The sequence below is a fragment of the Lithobates pipiens genome, unplaced genomic scaffold (genome assembly GCF_037356315.1).
Source record: "Lithobates pipiens isolate NorthernLeopardFrog02 unplaced genomic scaffold, aLitPip1_a1.2 Scaffold_18, whole genome shotgun sequence".
Classification (NCBI taxonomy): Eukaryota; Metazoa; Chordata; class Amphibia; order Anura; family Ranidae; genus Lithobates; species Lithobates pipiens.
The window spans coordinates 177,475,352-177,498,069 of record NW_027507758.1 but is presented as its reverse complement, the minus strand read 5'-3'; the positions used below and the strand labels follow the sequence as shown (position 1 = coordinate 177,498,069).

The window sequence follows — 22,718 nt, the reverse complement described above, 5'->3', positions numbered from 1 at the left end:
GGAAATGCCAGCACAATGCTCCAAGTGTGTGGGATGAATCATTACTAACCGCTACTGCAAGCTACTTGTAGTGTAGCTTTCACCATAGAGAGCCATGTTTCCATGTGTGTATTACGCAGAGATGGTTTGCAACATTCAGCCTAATTTGCAATACTAAATAATATGTTTTCATACTGTATTACGTTTTTTAATTGGCAGAGTGTTTTCATGAACCACTTCGCGCCGGCCCTATAGCCGAAAGACGGCTACAGAGCGGACGCTAACTGCCGGGAGGCCGTCCCGCGGGCGCGCATCAGGGAAGTTCTGTGCTGGCCGTGTCCCCCGGACACAGCCAGTCACAGATCGCTGTAAGCGGCCAATCACAGCGGCCGTTTACAGCACGATCGCCATGTCCAATGAGAGTTTATTTCATATGTAAACATATGAGATCGTCTCTCATCGCTGCTCTCCCACCTCACACAGACAGCGTGTGAGGAGGGAGAGATGAACCGCTGTGAGATCTCACAGCGGTTAGTGTAAAAAAAGAAATAAATAAAAAAAGGAAAATAAAGTGCCCATCTGTCCCCACTGCCCCCACTGTCATCTGCCCCCACTGCCACCTGTCAGTGCCACCTGTCAGTGCCACCTGTCCCCAGTGCCACGTATAAGTGCCATCTGTCGTCAGCGCCATCTGTCATCAGTGCCACATAGTGCCACGTGTCATCAGTGCCACATAGTGTCATCTGTCATCAGTGCCACATATTAGTGCCATCTGAAATCAGTGCCACCTGTCAGTGTCACGTGCCATCTGTTATCAGTGTCACGTGTCATCAATGCCAGGTATCAGTGCCATCTGTCATCAGTGTCACGTGTCAGTGCCACGTATTAGTGCCATCTGTCATCAGTGCCACGTATTAGTGCCACGTATAAGTGCCATCTGTCATCAGTGCCACGTATTAGTGCCATCCGTAAGTGTCACATGTCATCAGTATCAGTGCCACGTATTAGTGGCATCTGTCATCAGTGCCATGTATCAGTGCCACGTATTAGTGGCATCTGTCATCAGTGCCATGTATCAGTGCCACGTTGGTGTCACGTGCCATTGTCCTGGTGCTCCAGGGCCTTCAAAAGTGTAATAGGTAGTCAACAAGTTAGATGTGTAATTTATGCTCCTAGAACACGTGACGGTGCTCCCTGCATGTTGGGTCTTTCTATGTGGTCAGGCTGTGGAAAAGTCCCACACATGTGGTATTGTAATACTCAGGAGGAGTAACAGAATTTATTTTTTGGGCATTATTTGTGGTATACACATGCCACGTGAGAGAAATAACCTATTACTATGACAATTTTGTGGAAAAATTAAAATAAAAAAGCTTCATTTTGCAAAGAATTGTGGGAAAAAAATACAACATCAAAAAGCTCACTATGCCTCTTACTAAATACCTTGGAATGTCTACTTTCAAAAAAGGGGTCATTTGGGGGGGTATTTGTACTTTCCTGGCTTGTTCGGGTCACAAGAAATGAGATAGACCACCAGTACATCATATGTGATCAATTTTGTGCGATTCGCACAACAGCTTGTGGACTCTCTAACTTTCACAAAGACCAAATGATATACACTCATTTGGGTTATTTTTTACCAAAGATATGTAGCAGTATAAAGTGTGGCCAAAATTTATGAAGAAAAATTAATAATTTGAAAAATGTTATCACAGAAACAAAGAAAAATGCATTTTTTTCAAAATTTTCTGTCTTTTTTCATTTATAGCGCAAAAAATAAAAAACACAGAGGTGATCAAATACCACCAAAAGAAAGCTCTATTTGTGGGAAAAAAAGGACTAAGTAAGGAGTAATTGTCATTCAAAGTGTGAGAGCACCGAAAGCTGAAACTTGGTCTGGGCAGGAGGGGTGTTTAAGTGCCCAGTAGGCAAGTGGTTAAAAAAAAAACTGTTCTGTTTTTATTATAGCCTGACAAATACACAAAAATTAAAATACATTTGGAGTCTATTTTTTTCATTCATTTATTATATTGTTCAACTGTATATAGAAATTTAAGCATTAAAGACTAAGTCCACTTTTTGTCCATGTTTCAGGTTACACCCATATTGAGGTCAGTTCTTTCCACAGTCTCCTGGCATACTCTTTAATTTGCTGTGACTATGAAAGACTCCACCCACACAGTCATGTCATGTGCTTACAGATCCCTTCACAGAATCTGTGAATGAAAAGACTACAATCCCATCTTCCACTGTGAGATTAAAATATCTTAATGGAGCACAAGTGTGATGATGTCACCGCACTTGTGGTCCATTGATAAACTCTTTCAGTCCTGTAACTGGAAGTCCATACCTTAGTATAAATAGTCATTTTTATTTTTTTTATAAACCTTTTTTGTTTTTTGTTCGGGCCTTCGGAAGAATGAAAAGTATGTGGTACCCCAGGTCTAGACCATCTTGTAAAGAATCCTCATAGCGAAAGGGCAAGAGGAAGCACCTTATAGGGGGGCCTAGGTGGAAGTGACATTAAAGTATGTGACCAGTGGTGTGATGTCATCCACCTGAGACTGAGCTCTGAGCAGTTGAATTTTAGTGACAAATTTGAAAAGTTTACACTTTAAGGTGAATACAATTCAAACCTAGCTGTGTTCAATATTAAAGCAGTGAGATAAAGCGTGACCCTGCCCACGATGCTGGACTGTATGTAAAGTCCAGGCTTAACTCGTCACACTGGGCATACCCCTTATGAGGTCTTAAAGCAAGGGTGCCCAACCTTTTGAAGAGCGAGGGCCACTTGAGCGACTTGGTAACTGGTCCTGGGCCACAATGAGCAGAGCGGGTGGATGGCATGTCCGTGTCCGCTCTGCATTTGCAGAGCGGACACGGACACAGCCCACGATACTTTTTAGCGGATCGTATTAGAGGTAGAACACAAGTCAGTTTATGTCTGCCACTGCAGGTGTGGTGCACTTTCAGAAAGCTCACCAAACTCGCAGGTAATAATAGAAGTCTATGGCTCCGTGCACCTGAGGATCAGTTTGAAAGCAGCCCAGTAACCACTGCAGAAAAGATATGCCCATATATGTACTGTGATTTTAGCAATAAACTGACCTTTGATAACAGTATTCTTTCAATTCTATGCCAGAGCAGTTTCATAGTGATGGACTACAGGTCGTGGACCTGTATAACATCATGCGGCTAACTCAAAGAGTTGCACCAAGTGCCAAGGTGAGTGCCCATGCATAATCCAGTGCCCAAAGCAACATTGCAGGCCATCCCTAAAGGGTTGAGTCCAGGTATGGCAAGGCTTTACAGATCCAGATAAACTGCTTCTATTCTGGTGAACACTTGATTGAAGAATTAAAAAAATTGTAAAGAAAAACAATTAACTAGTTCAGCTAAGGGTGATTTTCTCTGTGAAAAAGAAAAAGTCCATCATCTTCAGGCACAAACTCTGGACTCATGAAGTGGGGTAGGGTTATAGAGGAGTTGCCCAGGGGGCATGTCCTTTAAAGCTTTGTCAGTATTTAATCTCCTGAAGGTACACTCCTACAACGAATGGTGTATGAACATTCTGCCAATGTCCTTAATTTTTTAAGTCTCACTTTTGCCATTTGAGCAGTCATTGTGCAAAAAAATTACAGAATATTCCTGAAATTTAGAATGAAGAGAAATCTTACCTGAGTCTGCATCATGGCTCTTTCAACACGCCGTGTGCTTCCTCTCTCTAGCTTTGATCTTAAAATTAATGCCGTTGTCTGCAGGGCCCAGAATTTAGGTTGTGAAAGTAAACACTAGAATAAAAGAATTGAAATTAATATTCACATCACTTTTGTGACAGAAATGAAAAGCGTTAAAGCCTCCATTTTGCCTTTTATATTAAAATATTATCTACACTAGGGATAAGAAAAGAACCAAGAACTAGTTTAGACGCACAGAAAAAAAAAGAAAAAAGAAATTGCTTCACAACAAGCAGCAAGATTTGCATTTCAAATTAGCTTGGGTTGGTAATAACTTTCCTAATATCAAAACGTCGGTGTAATATGCTTGTAATTATATACAGCACATTACGATTTTTCTATATAACAAAACTGCACAATGCAAACATGAAAATTTAAAATAAACTAACATTACAGCTGAGGAACATGAAAGTTTCATGTATATAAACTGACAGTAAAACAAGATTTCACATATAAGATCTAAGAGTGTGGCAGACTGGTTTCTATCAACCAAACAGCTGAGGTAATACAAGTAGATATATATGGGGCATTTATGAAGTGAGATCATAAGCCAGAAATATTTTTATCAGCAACCATAGCTTCCTTCAAACCTGCAAGATGTCAGAATTCCTGTGCAGATAAAAATCAAGATTTAAAATATTCAGTGATAACGTGGTTTAAATAAGTTGAAAATGTCCATTGAGTTCAACCTTACACAAAACACAGCATTTGCGGTCCAGAGGAAGGTAACAGAACATCTAAAAGCAACAGCCTTCCTCCTTCACATGGAATTTCCTGACCTCACAAGAGCAATCCTATCTATTCTTTGGATCAAGATAGTGCCATCATTTCCTTGGTAACTATTACTGTGGATGTTGTTAGCATAAGAATTTCATGCAGAACTTTTTGCCATAACCAACTTTGCTGCACAACCTCATGCAGTGCAAAAATCTATAGATTTAAGCAGAGATCCTCAAACATGTTAAAAAATGACTAATTCACCGTCCTGAAACCATTGGGGAGAAAGGTTGTTGCTTACAGGAGTAAAAAAGTACCCGAGCATTGCTGGTAGTATCAATTTTAATTGACTCACGAGTAAAAAAAAACAAGAAAAAACATTGGAGTCAAAGGGAGGAGGAATAGTGTGTCCCATTGTTGGTGTAAAAAGTGAGCAATAGGGCACATCTGGTTTACAGGCTGTAGTTTGAGGACCACTGGCTTAAAGTGTTAAAACACCTTCTATTTCATACTCTTGGGACAAATACTGAACCTGTTGGTACACTATGACTAATGCCGCGTACACACGATCAAATTTTCCGGCGGAATTGCAAATAATCCGGTAAACAACCTGCCGGACTTTATAACGAACGGACTTGGCCACACACGGACACTCGAAAGTTGGGCGATTTCTAACACGGTGACGTACAGCATGTACGACAGGACTAGAAAAAGGAAGTTCAATAGCCAGTAGCCAATAGCTTCCTTCTCGTACTTACTTCAGAGCATGCGTCATTCTTAGTCTACCGGACTAGCACACTGATGAACGGATTGTCCACTGAAAGCCAAGTCCGGCGGACAAATTTTGAGTCAAAACTACTTTCTAAGTCCGCCGGACTTTACGATGAAAAAGTCCACTGGAGTCCACACACAATCGAATTGTCCGGCGTACTGTGGTCCGGCAGACCGAGTCTGCCTTACAATTTGATCGCGTGTATGCGGCATAATTGTAACTCAATTTCTCAATTTCCCTAACAACCAGGGATGAGCTCAGAGCTGGTTCAGACATGAATCCAAACCCGCATAAGCTATTCCGCCAGGAAGCTATCACTGCAGACAGCCAATCATAAACGGCAATGGTATTCTCTACCCTACAGCCGCATGCATACAGTGGTGAAAATAATTATTTGATCCCCTGCAGATTTTGTAAGTTTGCCTACTTACAAAGAAATTAAGGGTCTATACTTTTTCTTCCTCCAAACATGGCGGGTTGAGTTAATGCCAAAGAGCTCAATTTTGGTCTCAACTGACCACAGCACTTTCTCCCAATCCTTCTTTGAATAATTTCGATGTTCATTGGCATGACTGTACATGTACCTTTTTGAGGAGGGGCACTCACCGTGTTTGGAGGAAGAAAAATGCTGACTATGATCCTAAAACACCATCCCTACAGTCAAGCACGGTGGTGGAAACATTATGCTTTGGGGCTGTTTCTCCGCTAAAGGTACAGACCGACTTTGCTGCATTAAGGGGCCAATGGATAGGGCCATGTATTGTAAAATCTTGGATGAGAACCTTCTTCCCTCAGCCAGGACACTGAAGATGGGTCATGGATGGGTCTTCCAACATGACAATGACCCAAAACATACCACCAATGCAACAAAGGAGAGGCTCAAGAAGAAGCACATTAAGGTCATGAAATTGCCTGGCCAGTTTCCAGACATTAATCCTACAGAAAATGTTTGGATGCAGAAGATCTGTAAAAAAGAGTGGACCAAAATCCCTCCTGAGATGTGTGCAAACCTGGGAAACCAACTATAAGAAACAGCTTGCCTATGTGCTTGCCAACAAGGGTTTCTCCACCAAGTACTGAGTCATGTTTTGCTTGGAGAACAAATACTTATTTTAATCACTGAACTGCAACTCAATTTATAACATTTGTATCATGTGTTTTTTTTGGGGGGAAATTGGGTTGATATTCTGTCTCTATCATTTAAAATACAACTTTGATAAAAAATTATAGACTCTTAATTTCTTTGTAAGTGGGCAAACTTACAAAATCTGCAGGGGATCAAATAATGATTTTCCTCACTGTACATGTAGCTGCAGGGAATATCTCTGCTACGTATGATTGGCTTACTGGAGGAAGTCTGTCTCTGTACGCTGGGTAACCTGCAGCAAGTTTGCTACCACTACCCATTCCCCTCCCCACCTGTCTCTGGTCGTTAGGGACACTGTTGGCTGAAGTTCCCCTCTAAAGCACCGTACACACAGGCTGAATGTCAGGCGGCATCGGCAAGAAAACATTCGGCCCGTGTGTACTGCATCCGGCCGGCTTCTGTCAAAGGGACATGACCGAAAAAGGTCTGCAGACTGGCTCCCGATCTGCACACTCAGTCAATAGCTGAAAGTGCCGACTGGCATGTTCTGGAAGGGTCTTTGCCCCCCCCCCCCCCCATCAGAATGCAACAGAGCAGCAGGGGAGATTGCTGTACTGACATTGGATTGTTAGTACATCAGCTCTGACCGGAGCTGTCAATTTCCTTTCATTCAGCCCATTGGGTTGAATGAAAAAAAAAACTAGCAGCATGTGCTAGGCTTTAGATTTTAAGCAGTTGCAGATCTCCCCACACAGATATACTGATGCAGGGAAGTCGCTTCGCCCTGGATCATGTATCTGATATGTAATCCGGCTCTTTCAGGTAGCCCCACCCTGGCTGTTCTGTGATTTATTACAGCAAAAGCCGATCAGTGGAGTGGATAACAGGAGACAGCTCTGTTATTGTAAACAACACAGAGCTCTGTCCTGGCAGAGGCGATCTGTCGGTTTTTCTTTTCAGGGGATAAAAACTGGCACATCCCTTAGTAAAAGCACCACAAAGTAAACATTGTACACTTGTTATGCATACAGTTAACCTCTTGATTGCCCTAGATATTAACCCCTTCCCACCCAGCATCATTAGCACATTGACAGTGTATATTTTTAGCACTGATCACTGTATAAGTGTCATTGCAGGTGTCAGTGGCAGTTAGTCAGTTCTCCCTCCAGTGTCAGCTAGTGTCAGATTGCGCACCGCACAATCACAGTCATTGATCACCACCATTACTAGTATAAAAAAAAATTCAGTATCTATACCATAGTCTATAATCCCTATAACATTTATGCAAAACAATCAATATACACTTATTAAGGTTTTTTTTTTTTTTTACCAAAGACATGTAGCAGAATACAGTTTGGTCAAAATGTATGAAGAAATTATATTTTAGAATTTTTTAATGAATATAGAGTATATGAGAAAGTAGAAAATAATTTTTTTTTCAAAATTTTGGGTCTTTTTTTGTTTATATCGCAAAAAATAAAAAACCCAGTGGTGATCAAATACCACCAAAAGATAGCTCTATTTGTGTGGAAAATTAAAAAAAAGTTAAAGTAGAGTAGTGCCAATCTGCAAAAAATGGCCTTGTTTTTAAGGGGGTAAGAGCTTCAATAGCTGAAGTGGTTAAGCTTGATTTGTGGATTTTGCAGGCTACAGAGACTTTAATAATTATGTCTAGTTGAGTGAGGGAGAAGGAAGAGCCCACATCTTATTGTCATTTATGGACACATGGGGGAAATAAGTCTGTCGGGTGCTGCTGAATTTAATATACAGTAGACTAGGGAGAGTGTGTGATGAAGGAGTTCCATATCTAGGCAAAAGGTTTCAGAGAAGGTGATTTGAATCATGGGGGTACATTGTAAATGTAATGAAACAAAAAAGTGGTGAAATTGCATGCCTTTCCAAAAGTTATGTTCTGGTTTTCGACAAGCGTTGGATTATGGAGACTTGCTTAATTATACCCTGGAAGGAAAAATGCTTCAATTTGAATGCGTGATCCTTAATGAAAGGTTGGTAGCTCTCAAGAGGGAACTCCAGAAGGATCTTGAAATGTTTCTTCAAGGGCTGCAATTATCTGAAGTGCTCAGGAATATAGGAAGAGGTATTTCATTTGACATATTGACATATTTTGTCTGGGGTGATTTCAGTACTTCAGAAGCTACCTTGGGAATTGCGGGTACACCAGATTTTTTCGAATGTAGTCCTGGATATTGTGGGAGGTTGATTGACCTGACTGTTCCATTTGGCCCCTTTCATACATGCGGACATTATGTCCGTATTTCATCCATCCGTTTGCGGATGAAATACGGACATACATGCATTCCTATGGGATAGCGGGTGTCTGCGGATAAACATCCGCAGACACCCGATATCGTCCGCCTCCGCTATTGTCCGATTCTGCAGACGGAGGAAAATCCTATTTTTCTATCCGTCTGCAGAGCGGATCGGATGAACACGGACAGACGGTCCATGCTCATCCGATCCCCCATAGAGGAGAACGGAGAGCTGACAGGGCGGTCCCTGCACAGTGTGGACAACGGAGCGATCCCCGCTGAGCAAGTGGATCATCACGGGCGGATCAATACTGATCCGTCCCGTGTGAAAGGGGCCTTTGGGGTTTGACGTTATCAAGGGAGGAGCAGCATTCCCTGAAGCATTTGGAATTTGCCAAAGAATTAAAGTGGAACTTCACTCTCCCAATCAACATTGATTATTTTTAATCCTCATGTTGCTAGCATTAGTAAATAGATAGAAAAGTATATCATATTTACTTGTTTTAAACTTTTTTTTTTTTTTTTTTTACATTTCTTCAGTTTCTTCCAGGTTTCCTGCCTAGGCAAATGATATCATACATCCCAGTAGTCTTTGGGAGGGGAATAAAGGAGGAGGCGTTTTTTCAGCTAAGCACATGTTTCTGCATGAATAATTGAGCTAAGGGCAGATGCACTTCAGGAAGTAAATGCGACTTGAATAATTTGCCCTTACTCAAGATGGCCACAATCAGAAATGCTAGCGGGTGTTTGTCAAAGAAATGTCTCCTTAAAAAAAAACCAGAGCTATAGATTGATGGGGAAGTTTGCATTGAATATTAAAAATGAATTAAGTGTTTTTGGTTTGTGCTGCTTAGATGCAGTGAAGAGCCGCTTTAACCACTTCCCACCCGGCCACTGCATATGTACGGCCGGGTGGGCGCTCTCTCCTTCTGAGTGGACATGCAGCGGCGTGATCCCAATGCGCTCATGTCCCCCAGACACGGTGCATCTAATGACGGCTATGTCCAATCAAAGCCATAATGTGATGTAAACAGAGAGTCGGTTGCTAGGCGATCGGCTCTCCTCTCCTCACATGGAAGTTGTCGGTGAGGAGAGGGGAATGGATCTCTGCAGCTGGCTGGTGATCAGTGAGAGTATGAGATGTTTTTTACAGCTTTTTATTCACTGATCACCAACCTAGTGTCCCCACAATGTAAAACACACAGTGAACACAACGGAAACACACATGTCCCCAAAGCACATGTCCCCACATAGTAATGATCCCCAAAACACCTGTCCCCCACATATATAACAGTAAAATCACATGTCCCAATGATCATTTGCAAACATATGTCCGTGATCACCTGCGCACATCTGTAGATGATCCTTTCCGTACATATGTCCATGATCACATAAACCAATTATACACAACAGGATTTTTTTTTTTTTTTTTACCAAAAACATGTAGCAGAATATATTTTGGCTTAAATTTATGCCAAAATTCGATTTTATTGGATTTGTTTTAAAATAGAAGAAATTTTTTTTTTCCAAATTTCTGCTCGCTTATATTGCAAAAAATAAAAAAACTGATTTGTGAATAAATACCACTTATGCGAACAAAATGATAAACGTTTCATTTGGGTACAGTGTAGCACGACCACCCAATTGTCACTGAAAGTGCGAGACCGCTGAAAGTTAAAAATTGATCTGGGAAAGAAGGGGCGAAAGTCCCCAGTATTAAATTGGATACTGAAGAATGTCAACTCTGCAGCCAGGGACAAGGCCAGAAATATTTTGTAGGCATTTTTCTTTGTCCTAATTTGGTTTGCATTTTGCAGATTCATGCCTTTCTCAATTTAGCATTTAGTTATATCAGTTTGTTTTGGACCACACACTTAGAAGTTTACCTATGGGGGATATCAGAACTAGAATTATTGGAGAAAAAAGATTGCAGGAAAGCCTCTAATTGTGTGTGTTTGTTCAATCACCAGTGCTAAGATATAGGCCTGATGGTTGTCTGTGTTTAGTGAGATGGTAACTGGGACATGGCCCAATTAGGGGATGGTTTCTATTGTGACCTCTGGCAAGTGGAAAAAGTCTTGCTAGCAGATCTGAAAGTAGGTAGGCCAGAAAGTAGAATGTGAAATCTTTTTAATCACTATGGGTCATGCGCTGTGTCATCCTGTCTCTCCTTTCAGAGTAGTTGGTTAAGTTTGCTAAAATACAGTAGGTGTAAGAGAGATGAAAAGTTACATTGCAGATATCAAGTGGATCTAAGGAAACACTGAAGTCACTCACAAGAATGCACATGCCCTCTACAAATTCTGACAACTATCCCAAAGTGTTTTCAAAAAAGGTGGCTTGGTCTGCGTTGGGGCTGTATACTGTATGTTATCCAAGGTTACTAACTAAACCATTAATTGTCCCCACAACAAAGAGGTATCTGATACTTACGTCCACTCGCGCCCAGTTAAGTTTCTAGCTTAGGTCGTTTGCTATCAGGATTGAGACCCCCCTGTTTTTTAAATCAGCAAACATGCTGCGATCTAAATGGGATTACTTGTGATTGGAGAGTGTAGTCACATTGGGGGAATTTATAAATGGTGTCACAGACAAAGCACCGAGTGAAAGCACCGAGATACAGGAACAAAAATCTCTCTGTCCTAGGCACTAAGGTTGGAGTGTCCATACTGGACACTCCTTCCTCAGAGCATCCTCCCTCCTTCCCTCACCACTGCACCTGTCAAACTGACAGGCGTATGGTCAAGGAGATTGCCAGTTAGGATGAGTGGAGCCTGATGGGGAAATGAGAGACTAGTTCCCCATCAGGTGCACCTAGCTGTTGATTGACAGCGCATGGCAGCTAGGGGATCCATAGCCGCTATTCAGTCCAATAGAGGCTTTCAAATCTGAACAGAGCCAGAGGCTGTCAACAAGCAGCCAGGTGGACCTAGTAGGGTTCTAGTCTTTCAGTTCCCCAACAGGCTCTGCACACCCAGTGACATGTAATTACCCAAAAATGGCCATTGGCAGTTTAGGATCATGACATCACCACTATTCTAAGCCTCTTTACATTTATCTTTTGGCTAGAGAATCTTCTGGTTAACCCCTGCATAAGACCGGGGATACAGCACTCTGCAGGAAGCTGTCACAAATACGGGCACAGACATGCCATGCTGCGGCAGGGTCATCCAGTGGCAAGTGCAAGGATTCCAAAATGTGCCCCTTCTTCCCCAATGGGTGCACCTGATCGCTTACATTTGCAGCTCAGGGGTGGTAACACACCCTGTTGAGCCACTTTTAACCATCTCTCAACTGCTCCCCCTAAGCTGCAAATGTAAGAAGTACACACAAGCCATGTCCATGATGTTTTGCATTGCGGCACAGCAAAAATGATCCCTGTTAAAGTCAATTAATTTAAGTGAATGAGACCGCGCTTCATTCGCCCTGCAACTACATGCATTGTGGTTGAAGTGACAGGTGACAACCCTTCCTCACTGTCTGTTGAATGCCCTCTTAAAAGCCATCAACCACAGATCACTCTTTAGAGGGTAATGCTAGCATAAACTGCTAGCATAAACTAGCCCTTAAACAAACAGATTTTATTGCCAGATTGAATTATACAGATTACATTTATGTTTTATTAAGCTGTTATAATGTAAATTGATTGTTTAGGTAAACTGTTGTACAATGTAGAGGGGTGCAAATTTTGCTGATATGACAGGTCGAATGTGGCCAATTTTACAATATAACCAAAAACACAAAGCGTAGTAGAGACGATAGGAGTTTATTATATAATTCAGGTTTTATAGACCCCAGAAATGACCTGAGGGGAAAAGTGACTGATGACGCAAACAAAATGTTGCAAATGAGAAGCTGATGTGTTAAGCCAGAATGTGTGCGAATAAGTGACCTAAGGAAGCAATTGAGCCCAGTCAGCATCAGCTCACACGCAGACCTGTTGGTATTTGCCCTCCAGTAGGGGGGCACTAAGGAGACACTCAGATATATAGTTGGATACATCAGCACTGAGACCAGGGATAAACACGCAACATTGGAAACAAGGAAAGGAGCCCCAGGCAGTCCCTACAGGAAATGCCACCCTGGTCTGCACAGACTGCCTCCAATGAAGTGTAGGCTGGGTAAGGCATGAATGTGAACATTCAGGGAAAGACTCCTACCTCAAACATGAGCCCAATAAGGATGCACATGAAAGAGAACACAGCAGCAGGCCGCAGGAATTAGTAAAATTGATGTGTCATTACTTTATTGAAAAATAGCACACTTACATCTAAAAATCTTTTTGTCCAGCGGTTGATGGAAAACTATAATGCCAGAATCACATGAGGATTTTGCCAATCACCCAGACTCTGTCTAGTGGCTTTAGACCCACTGGATAGAATAGCAGCCAGCATCTATGGCTGCAACTTGTCCAACTCACTGACAGGAAGCAAAATGACATGCTGAGGATGGGCGGTGCCCTTGAGACGTGTTTTGACCCACCCATTCCTGGCACGACAGCTCAGTTCCTGTCAGCAAGTTGCTCCTTTCTATCCAAAAGTTATTTAAAGTCATTTAGTTATTTAAAGAGGAAAAGACTAGGTATGCAATATTGGATTTTGATTTCCTACTCCTTACATCTTAGTACAATCTTAGTACAATGTTACAACAGTAAGAACAATATTACTTTTGCCATTCACATAGGTATTTCTTGATCATACATCACGGACACAGGAGCTCATTACATAGTGGGTTATATAGGCACCTCTGGTGATTGGACACTGGTTAACCCCAATTAAGGAGAATTCCTCCCCTATATAACCCCTCCCATATGGGAGGCACCTCAGTTTTTTCGCCAGTGTCTATGGTGGTTTGTCACGTAAAACATGTGCTATGAAGAAAGCTCTGTGCAGGTCCCTGCGGGGGCCTAACGGCTACAAAAAAACGGATCCATATCTCGGGCCGATATATTGACTCCCAAGATGGTATGGTACCCGGGCCTCGTCATCCGAAGAAACGAGGTTTTGCCTGTAAGTCCTCTCCTATTGGAAGACTGGGCTCTGGGAAAACCAGACTTGGTGTACTATTTACATAGTGGCACGAAAGTTTCTGGCAGAGTCTTTTACAAGGTCCAGGTAGGAGGTTCTTCTGAGAAAGAAAACCAAAAAAAACCTTAAGGTTGGCACAACTCTGCCCGCCGTGATGGGTGAAGGCTGGAATCTTTCTGTTTCAGCAATTCCTGCGGCAAGGACAGGTAAGAGGGGTTAATCCTATATATAATTATATTATGGATTTCTTCATTTGAGTAGTAGTATGTCTTACCTAGTTTCCACCACTAGAGGGAGTAAGAGCAGCCTGATGCATACTTACATGCCTTTCAGTACACACGCTCAGTGAAGCCTGGTTCTCCAGAGGTCTCACGTCTCCACTGCAATCCCTGCCACAATAAAGGTAATACAGGGGTCCCACGCAGTCTGGGGGTCCCACACAGCTCTGATGGAGATTCCCTTTCCCCCTCTGGATTCCGGCGGTCCTCGTGCACGAGCGCGCTCCCGGGCTAATAGAGGAGGGGGGAGTGTGGTTGTGAGCCGTGCACGTTGGTATGCACGGCGCTGAACTGCGCAGGTGCCAGGCGGCAGATTTAAAAAGCCCAGAGCGTCAGGGGGCTGTAAGTGTGAGACACAGGAGCTGTGGGCAGTAAGCATCCCAAGGGATTGGATCCAGGCAAACCTAAGACACCTACTCAGCATCAGGTTGTGCAGTTTAAGCATATATATTTATTGTGAGACTTTAAGCACAACAGTGATTGCACTTTGTACTAGTACCTCTGCTTTGTAGCTTAGGACTATGTCTCCTCGTAAGAGGGTCTCAGGGGGAGGTAACAAGGGCACTGGTAAATCACCGCCTAGGTCCAGGGGTTCTAAAAATGCCTGTAAGTTACCATCCCCCCCTGCAAGACTGGAGCCAGGTTTTGCAGCCTCTCCTAATGTCTCAGCCCCGGTATAAGTCACTGAGAACTCCCTTAGGGCTACATTGGAGGGTTTTGAGGGAGAATCATGAATTTTATTTCTGCTTCCCTGAAAGATAGCAGGAAAAGGGGTAGATCCCCTCCCTCTGCTGAGATTCCTCTTTCAGATTCTTCTGACAATGAGGAGAGATCCCTATCTTGGGACAGGGATCTTGAGCAGTCGGAGGAATCAGAGGGAGAGGAGAGAGTCCCCTCCTCCCAGGCACTCAGAAAACAGGTGCAGTATTATACTGAATTGGTGCGTACCACATTCAGAAGGCCTGCTGATGAAGTCGCTACGTCCTCTGTTTCTTCCCTGGGAGTCAGGAAAGTCCCACAAACTGCTTTTTCCTTTCCAATTCATCCCTTAATGGATAAATTGTTGTATGAGGATTGGAGACATCCCGATAAACTGTTTGCTCCTCCTAAAAGGTTTTCTATGCATTATCCTCTGGAGGAAATTTTCACCAAGAAATGGGGGGTCCCATCTGTTGATGCGGCTGTTTCTTGCGTGAATAAAAACCTGACCTGTCCGTTGGATAATGCTCAGGTATTTAAAGATCCAACTGATAAGAAGTTGGAAACATTATTAAAAGCCTCCTTTTCCATGACTGACGCTGTAGTGCAACCTACAGTCGCAGCCGTGGGGTTGTGTCAGTTCCTCAAGGAACAGGTTAAGCAGATGCTTGGCCTCCTTCCCAGTGACGAAGTGGAGAATTATGCAGAAATACCTCAAGTTCTGTGTTTCATGATTGATGCGATTTTGGATTCTGTCCAACAAGCATCTCGTTTGTCTCTCCTGTTGGTACACATGCGAAGGGCCCTATGGCTAAAGAATTGGGCAGCTGAGCTATCATGCAAGAAGCATTTGATTGGGTTCCCGTTTAAAGGGGAACGTTTGTTTGGAGAAGAATTAGACAAATTCGTCCAAAAAATTTCAGGGGGTAAATCTACTCTCCTTCCAGTCTAAAGGAGCAAACGTCCATCATTTAGGCGTTCTCTCTCTCCCGGAGCATCAAGCGCTAAGCAGTGGAGACGGCCATCTCAACCCTCCTCTACAGGAAAGGCTCAGGGCTGGGCCCAGGGGCAGAAAAAGACTTGGGGGCGAAAGTCTGCCAAGCAGAGCCCAAAAGCTTCCTTGTGAAGGCGCCCCCGCTCGGCCGAGTGGGGGGAAGACTCCTGCAGTTTGCGGAAGCCTGGCGGGAAGAGATCCGGGACAAGTGGGTGATCTCTTCGGTATCTCTGGGCTACAAGCTAGAGTTTCAGGAGATTCCACCTTCTCGCTTTCTAAGGTCAAGAATCCGCAGGGACCCAGTAAAGCAAAAATCGCTATTTCTGGCCTTAGATCACTTACTATCCCAGGGGGTGATAGTAGAAGTGGACCCAAAAGAACAGGGTTCAGGGTTTTACTCGAATCTCTTCACTGTTCCGAAGCCAAATGGAAGTGTCAGACCTATCCTGGATCTGAAGGATCTGAACCGGTTTTTACGCATCCGGTCCTTCCGTATGCAGTCAATTCGCACTGTGGTCTTCTCCCTGCAAGAGGGAGAGTTTATGGCATCAATAGACATCAAGGATGCATATCTCCATGTGCCAATTTTTCCCGCACACCAAAAGTATCTAAGGTTCGCGGTAGAGCGGCGCCATTTTCAATTTGTGGCCTTGCCGTTTGGGCTCGCTACGGCCCCTCGAGTCTTCACAAAGATTCTGGACCCTCTCCTGGCAAACCTAAGAGCTCAGGGTATAGCCGTCATGGCTTATCTAGACGACTTGCTTCTCATGGAGAAAACAGTAGCGTTCCTGAACCACAGTGTTACCAGAACGCTAGAACACCTGGAACGCCTAGGTTGGATTATAAACCTAGAAAAGTCGTCCCTACAGCCTGCTACCAGGTTGGAATACCTGGGTATGTTTATCGACACCGCTCAGGGCAAGGTGTTTCTTCCAAGGCCAAAAGTCTTGGCCATTGGGGATCTGGTGCGCCTGATTCTGGGAAGGAGATCTTCCCCCATTCGGTTGTGCATGAGACTGTTAGGGAAAATGGTCGCCTCCTTCGAGGCTGTTCCATTCGCCCAGTTCCACTCAAGGCCTCTGCAAAGATGCATCCTTGCGGCTTGGAACAGGAAGCCTCAATCCTTGGATCTTCCTATGCGTCTATCCCCAGGGACACGCAAGAGTCTCGTCTGGTGGTTACAAACCGAGAATTTGCTGAAAGGCAAAACTTTTCTTCCTCTTCCATGGAAGGTTATTACGACAGATGCCAGCCTGACAGGCTGGGGAGCAGTGTTAGAGGAGACGTGATCACAGGGGAAATGGTCTGCGATCAAGAAGCTATTGCCCATAAATGTCTTGGAGATCCGGGCAGTTTATATGGCTCTCATAAACTGGTGTTCCAGACTACAGGGTCTCCCTGTTCGGGTTCAGTCCGACAATGCCACAGCAGTGGCCTATATCAATCACCAGGGCGGTACCAGGAGTCTGGTTGCGCAAAAAGAGGTGAATCGCATACTTGTCTGGGCAGAAAAGCATGTTCCATGCTTTTCTGCAATCTTCATTCCAGGAGTGGAAAATTGGCAGGCGGATTTTCTGAGCTGCCAGCAGTTGTGCCCAGGAGAATGGGCTCTGCACCCCGACGTGTTTTGGGACATATGTCGCAGGTGGGGTACTCCAGATGTAGATCTGTTTGCGTCCAGGTTCAACAGAAAACTGGACAAATTTGTGTCAAGAACAAGAGATACACTTGCTCAGGGGTCAGATGCTCTGACAGTTCCCTGGGATCAGTACAATCTGATTTATGCCTTCCCCTCGTGCCCGCTTCTGTCGCGGTTCCTGGGAAGAGTCAAGAGGGAGACAAAATCGGTTCTTTTGGTAGCCCCGGCTTGGCCCAGGCGACCGTGGTATGCAGAGATCATGAAGTTGGCAGTAGGCAGGCTTTGGATTCTCCCTCTCTGGCCAGATCTGCTCTCACAGGGTCCAATTTACCATCCTGCTTTACACAGTCTGAATTTGAAGGTTTGGCTACTGAGACCCACATTCTGAGAGACCGTGGGCTTTCAGAGCCAGTCCTTTCTACTCTGGTCAATGCCAGAAAGCTGGCCTCCAGGCTTATTTACTACAAAATCTGGAGGGCATATGTTTTCTGGTGTGAACTCAAGGAATGGCATCCTAGAAAGTATGTCATTAGCAGGATCTTGGCCTTTCTCCAGTCAGGCCTAGAAATGAATTTGGCCGTGAGCACTATCAAGGTGCAGATTTCGGCCCTGTCAGTGTTTTTTTTCAGAAGCCACTTGCATCGCATTCCCTGGTGCGGACTTTCATCCAGGGGGCTATGTGGATAAGGCCGCCAGTCAAACCTCCGGTATGCCCATGGGATCTGAATTTGGTTCTCTCGGCTTTGCAGGGGCAACCTTTTGAACCTTTGCATCTGGCTTCATTAGTTCTTTTGACCAAAAAATTGGTTTTCTTGGTAGCCATACCCACGGCTAGAAGAGTGTCAGAACTAGCAGCTCTCTCCAGCAAAGAGCCGTATCTAATTGTTCATAAGGACAAGGGTGGTCATGCGTCCCAACAGGTCCTTTCTACCTAAGGTGGTTTCGGGATTCCATTTGAATCAAGATGTAATCCTACCATCCTTTTTTCCAGACCCACAGTCCGCAGAAGAAGAATATTTGCACACTTTGGATGTGGTTAGGGCAATCAGTATCTATCTTCAAGCAACTGCTCAGATAAGGAAAACTGATTGCTTATTTATTTTGCCGGAAGGCCTAGGAAGGGCCAGGCGGCATCAAAATCCACTCTCTCAAGGTGGATTAGACAGATTATTTCTCAAGCCTATAGTGTAAAGGGGAAAATCCCTCCTTTTCAAGTGAAAGCGCACTCTACTAGGGCTGTAAGTGCTTCTTGGGCAGCGCATCACCAGGCCTCCCTGGCTCAGATCTGTAAGGCTGCAATTTGGTCATCAGTCCACACATTCACCAGATTCTATCAGTTGGATGTCAGAGGGCAAGAGGATATCGCCTTTGGGCGCAGTGTACTGCAGGCTGCAGTTTAGGTCCTCTGGTCCATGGTGGTCTATAATTATGATCTGTGTCTCCCTCCCCTCAATCTGAGCAATGCTTTGGGACATCCCACTATGTAATGAGCTCCTGTGTCCCGTGATGTATGATCAAGAAAATAGGATTTTTATATACAGCTTACCTGTAAAATTCTATTCTTGAGAGTACATCACAGGACACAGGGCTCCCGCCCCTCTTGGGTTTTACGTGGTTTCCTATTGCTTTGCTACAAAACTGAGGTGCCTCCCATATGGGAGGGGTTATATAGGGGAGGAATTCTCCTTAATTGGGGTTAACCAGTGTCCAATCACCAGAGGTGCCTATATAACCCACTATGTAATGAGCTCCTGTGTCCCGTGATGTACTCTCAAGAAAAGGATTTTACAGGTAAGCTGTATATAAAAATCCTATTTTGGTTAACACCATGCACCACCTGATCCAAAAATATTTCCTAGCAATATTAGGATTCATTTGCAATATCCCCCCAAAAAAGCAACAGTTATATAATAAGGCAAGTTGATTTTTTTTTTTTTTTAAGGCTAAAAGAAAATGCTACTGCACTTGGGTGGGCTGTTTAAAAATGCTGACTACAATTAATATAACCAACTATACCATTCCCACTGCATTCCACCTAACCACAGTCATCAGACACAACTGCATCTCTGCATTTACTTACTCAAGCACATTGTTCACTGTCAAAATCACCCTGGCTACAAAGCTTATGCAGATTCACACAAACTCAAGTTCAGAGCATCATGTCATGCTTGGTTTGACTGGTGCTTAAGTGTTGAAACCATTTATCTTTGATGAATGTTGATTATGTAAATGCTGTGAAGCTGTACGAATGAGCATGAGCTGCGTTAAACAATGATTTATAAGCTCAAGACATAACTCCTAACTGCAAAACGGACAACATGAAAATGTTTAATAATAGAAATATTAATGTATTAATTGATGTATCTATTAATTGATGTATTTTTTTACTTACATTTCTTTCTCTTCTCTCTCTCCTCCGTGCCCCCCTTTTAACCCCCTTTTTTTTGTTGGAGTCAGATCGTGGGGATGTTATCATCGGTAGATCTGACTTCTGCTTGTATGTGGGTCAATTTGGGGTCATCACTATGTGTCAGTAACATGGTGGTGATATGGTTGCTCCTCTGGAGTAATGTTGATCTACATATTGATGTTGGTTTTCCTCCACGGACTTTTGTCATTATGGCGAGGGGCCAGGGAGGATTAAACAAGGATTTTATTTATTTTTTTGGCACTACACAATGTAGTTGGCTGTTGTGATATCGGTGGTTGGAAGGCTGCAGTCACACAGAGAGAACCTGTGGCTTGCTGTAGCCAAAATCTGCCTTTACTCATATGCCAATTTATATATAATTTTCAGACAAAATTGTGGAATACAATCTGAAAGAAATGTAAGAGCACCAAGATGTTTGGGTACCTTGACTATAGAAAGTTGTTTTAGATCAGATTGTGTCCTAATTTTAGAGTGCCTTAACATCTCCGCCTAGTTTGCGCACATCCTACATTAGGCTTCCCAATTTTTGGGAAAATTGTCTATATTGCCTGTTAGGTTGTTTGTTTTCTGGGGTTACCCAGCGACATTGAAGACGCATTGCATGTCTCAGGACTGTGATGTGACATATTTTAATTTTTTTCAGTTTTTTTTTTATCTTTTGGGTTGTTCTCAGTCAACAAGGTTAACAATGACTAATTTTTTTTATGTCATTCTCAATATGTTCTTTTAATGTTAAGGGTCAATTTTTTTATGGAAAAAATGATTTAGTGTTTTTTCAAGAAACACATTTTCGCTTGGATGCTATCACAAAATGTAAAATAAATTTTATACTACTTGGTTTCATAGTACAAATCCATATGCTAAATCCAAAGGAGTATCAATCGCTATGCATAAGAATGTGAAGTGTCAAGTTTTAGATTCTAAATCTGACTCTCAAGGTAGATATTTCTATATTTCTAAAACTAAAAATGGAATAAAAATATATACTATAGCTAATGTATATTTTCCGAATACCTCTCAAACCTCCAAAGGTCTTAAATATATACATATTCTTGAAAGTTTTCCAGAGGGTGATATTGTTCTCAGGGGTGATTTTAATCTGGTTTTCAATCCTCAAATTAATTCATCTTCAGGAAAGACCCATACTCATACTCAGCTCTTCGTAAATTAAAGCAGAAATTATCCTCAATGAAGTTATTCGATTTATGGCGTATATTACAACTTTTGAGAGGGATTATACTTTCTACTCCGACAATTAGCATTAAAACCAAAATATGGTCAGATCATTCATGTTTTTTGTCATCTTAATTTCGCAGAACTTCGTGCCAGGAATAGACCCTGGCAACTTAATGATAATTGACTAGAAGACCTATTATGTGTAACTGATATTAAAAAAGCAAGAATGTATTTTATGGAAGATCATGAATTGGACAACACTGCACCACCAATTAAATGGGAGGCTTTAAAATGCGTCTGGAAGGGAATTTTTATATCGTATGGATCAAGAGTAAAAAAAACTGCAGAACATCTAGCTTTAGTAAAGAAGATTTCTGATTTAGAATTAATCCATAAAAATATTAATAGTGATAGAGTCAGAATTGAACTTGCCAATACTAGAAGTCAATTCTTGCGTTCTCTTGATAAGCATTCTTTAAGGGCCCGGGATAAAACCTTGAGGATTTCCTATGAATATAGTAACAAGAGTGGTGGCTTTCGGGCGCATTCTCTTGAAATTATCTGCTGCTGATAAAGGCTTGGTTTAAACTAACTCAGCTATTGTAGAGACTTTTCGCAATTATTACTCCTCATTATACAATATTTCACAAACTTATTCTGAAATTGACTATTCTTTCATAGAGCAATCAGGATGCTTCATTTAAAGTCCCAACCCCCAGTCATCCTGATTGCTTTATTCAAATAGGGATGGAAGCAACTGACCTAACCTGGTCACCGCCTCATTTAAAGTCCCAACGTTCTTTTTCTTCTATTCTTTCATAGAGATGGAAAAAAAAATAATATATAAAAGATACAGCCTTTGCCAAGTCTTGATTCCGCCACTAGTTCTTACGTAGAGGTTCCTTTTACTTCTGAGGAACTACTGTTATTAAGACTGCTAAGATTGATAAAGCGCCAGGCCCAGATGGCTTTTCTAGCCAGTTCTATGAAACTTTTGCGTCAGATTTGTCTCCAATTCTTTTGCATTTGTTTAATTCCATTTCAGAGTCTCAGCTTTTCCCCGCAAAACGTTTGAAGACTTGTATCTCTGTTATTTTGAAACCCGGGACAGGATGAAACAAATCCAAGTAGTTATCGTCCTATCTCATTGCTGAGATATAAAATTTTATTGCTAATAGGCTTCAACCAATATTGCCTCGAATAAATCATACAGATCAGACAGGTTTTGTGAGGTCTAGAGAGACTTTAGACAACACCAGTAAGACTCTCTCATTAATCTAGCTAGCGCAGAAACAAATCCCAATGTGCCTTCTTTCAATCGTTGTCAAGAAGGCTTTTGAGCACCTAAATTGGAGGTTTCTGTTCCATTCACTTCGCCAGATTAATCTGGGCAATAATTTGATTAATAAAATGATGGCACTATATATACAATTCCTTCTGCACAAGTTTGAACAAATGGTACTCTTTCCACTATATTTAAGATAAATAACGGAACCCGTCAGGGTTGTCCGTTATCTCCATTATTATATGTGATCACAATGGAACATTTAGCAATAGCTATACATAATAATCCTTCTATACATGGGTTCACTATTTGTGACAGAGGCTTTTGGAAGGGACCGAATGCCAGCCTCTTGCCCACCGATTATGGGCCCTGGCATTTGAGGGAACGGTGCTCTTTGTGAGCTGTATGCCTGGGGACCCCTGAGGTGGTGTTACTCCGATTCAGGTCCATGCCCCCCCCCCCCCCCAAGACACACAGACTGTGGATATGTATATGCCATATTAGCAATAGTGACTAATATCAACTCCAGCCACTTGTCTGTTGTGTAAATGAGTCTAGTCTGGCTTGTAAGAGTATTCCACACATTGTTTGTGCTAATTAACCCTGTGTTGATGTTTATGGTAATGT

The 22,718-nt window shown here is 42.7% G+C and overlaps 1 protein-coding gene across 1 annotated transcript in view; it reads right to left on the bottom strand.

Annotated features, from left to right (window-relative positions):
* TTC27 (tetratricopeptide repeat domain 27) overlaps nt 1-22,718 on the bottom strand; it is a 626,083-nt gene that overhangs the window by 160,408 nt on the left and 442,957 nt on the right. The window contains exon 11 of the mRNA XM_077486426.1: nt 3,657-3,770. Within this exon, the coding sequence (XP_077342552.1) occupies nt 3,657-3,770 (114 nt within the window). The remainder of the gene's footprint in view (nt 1-3,656; nt 3,771-22,718) is intronic.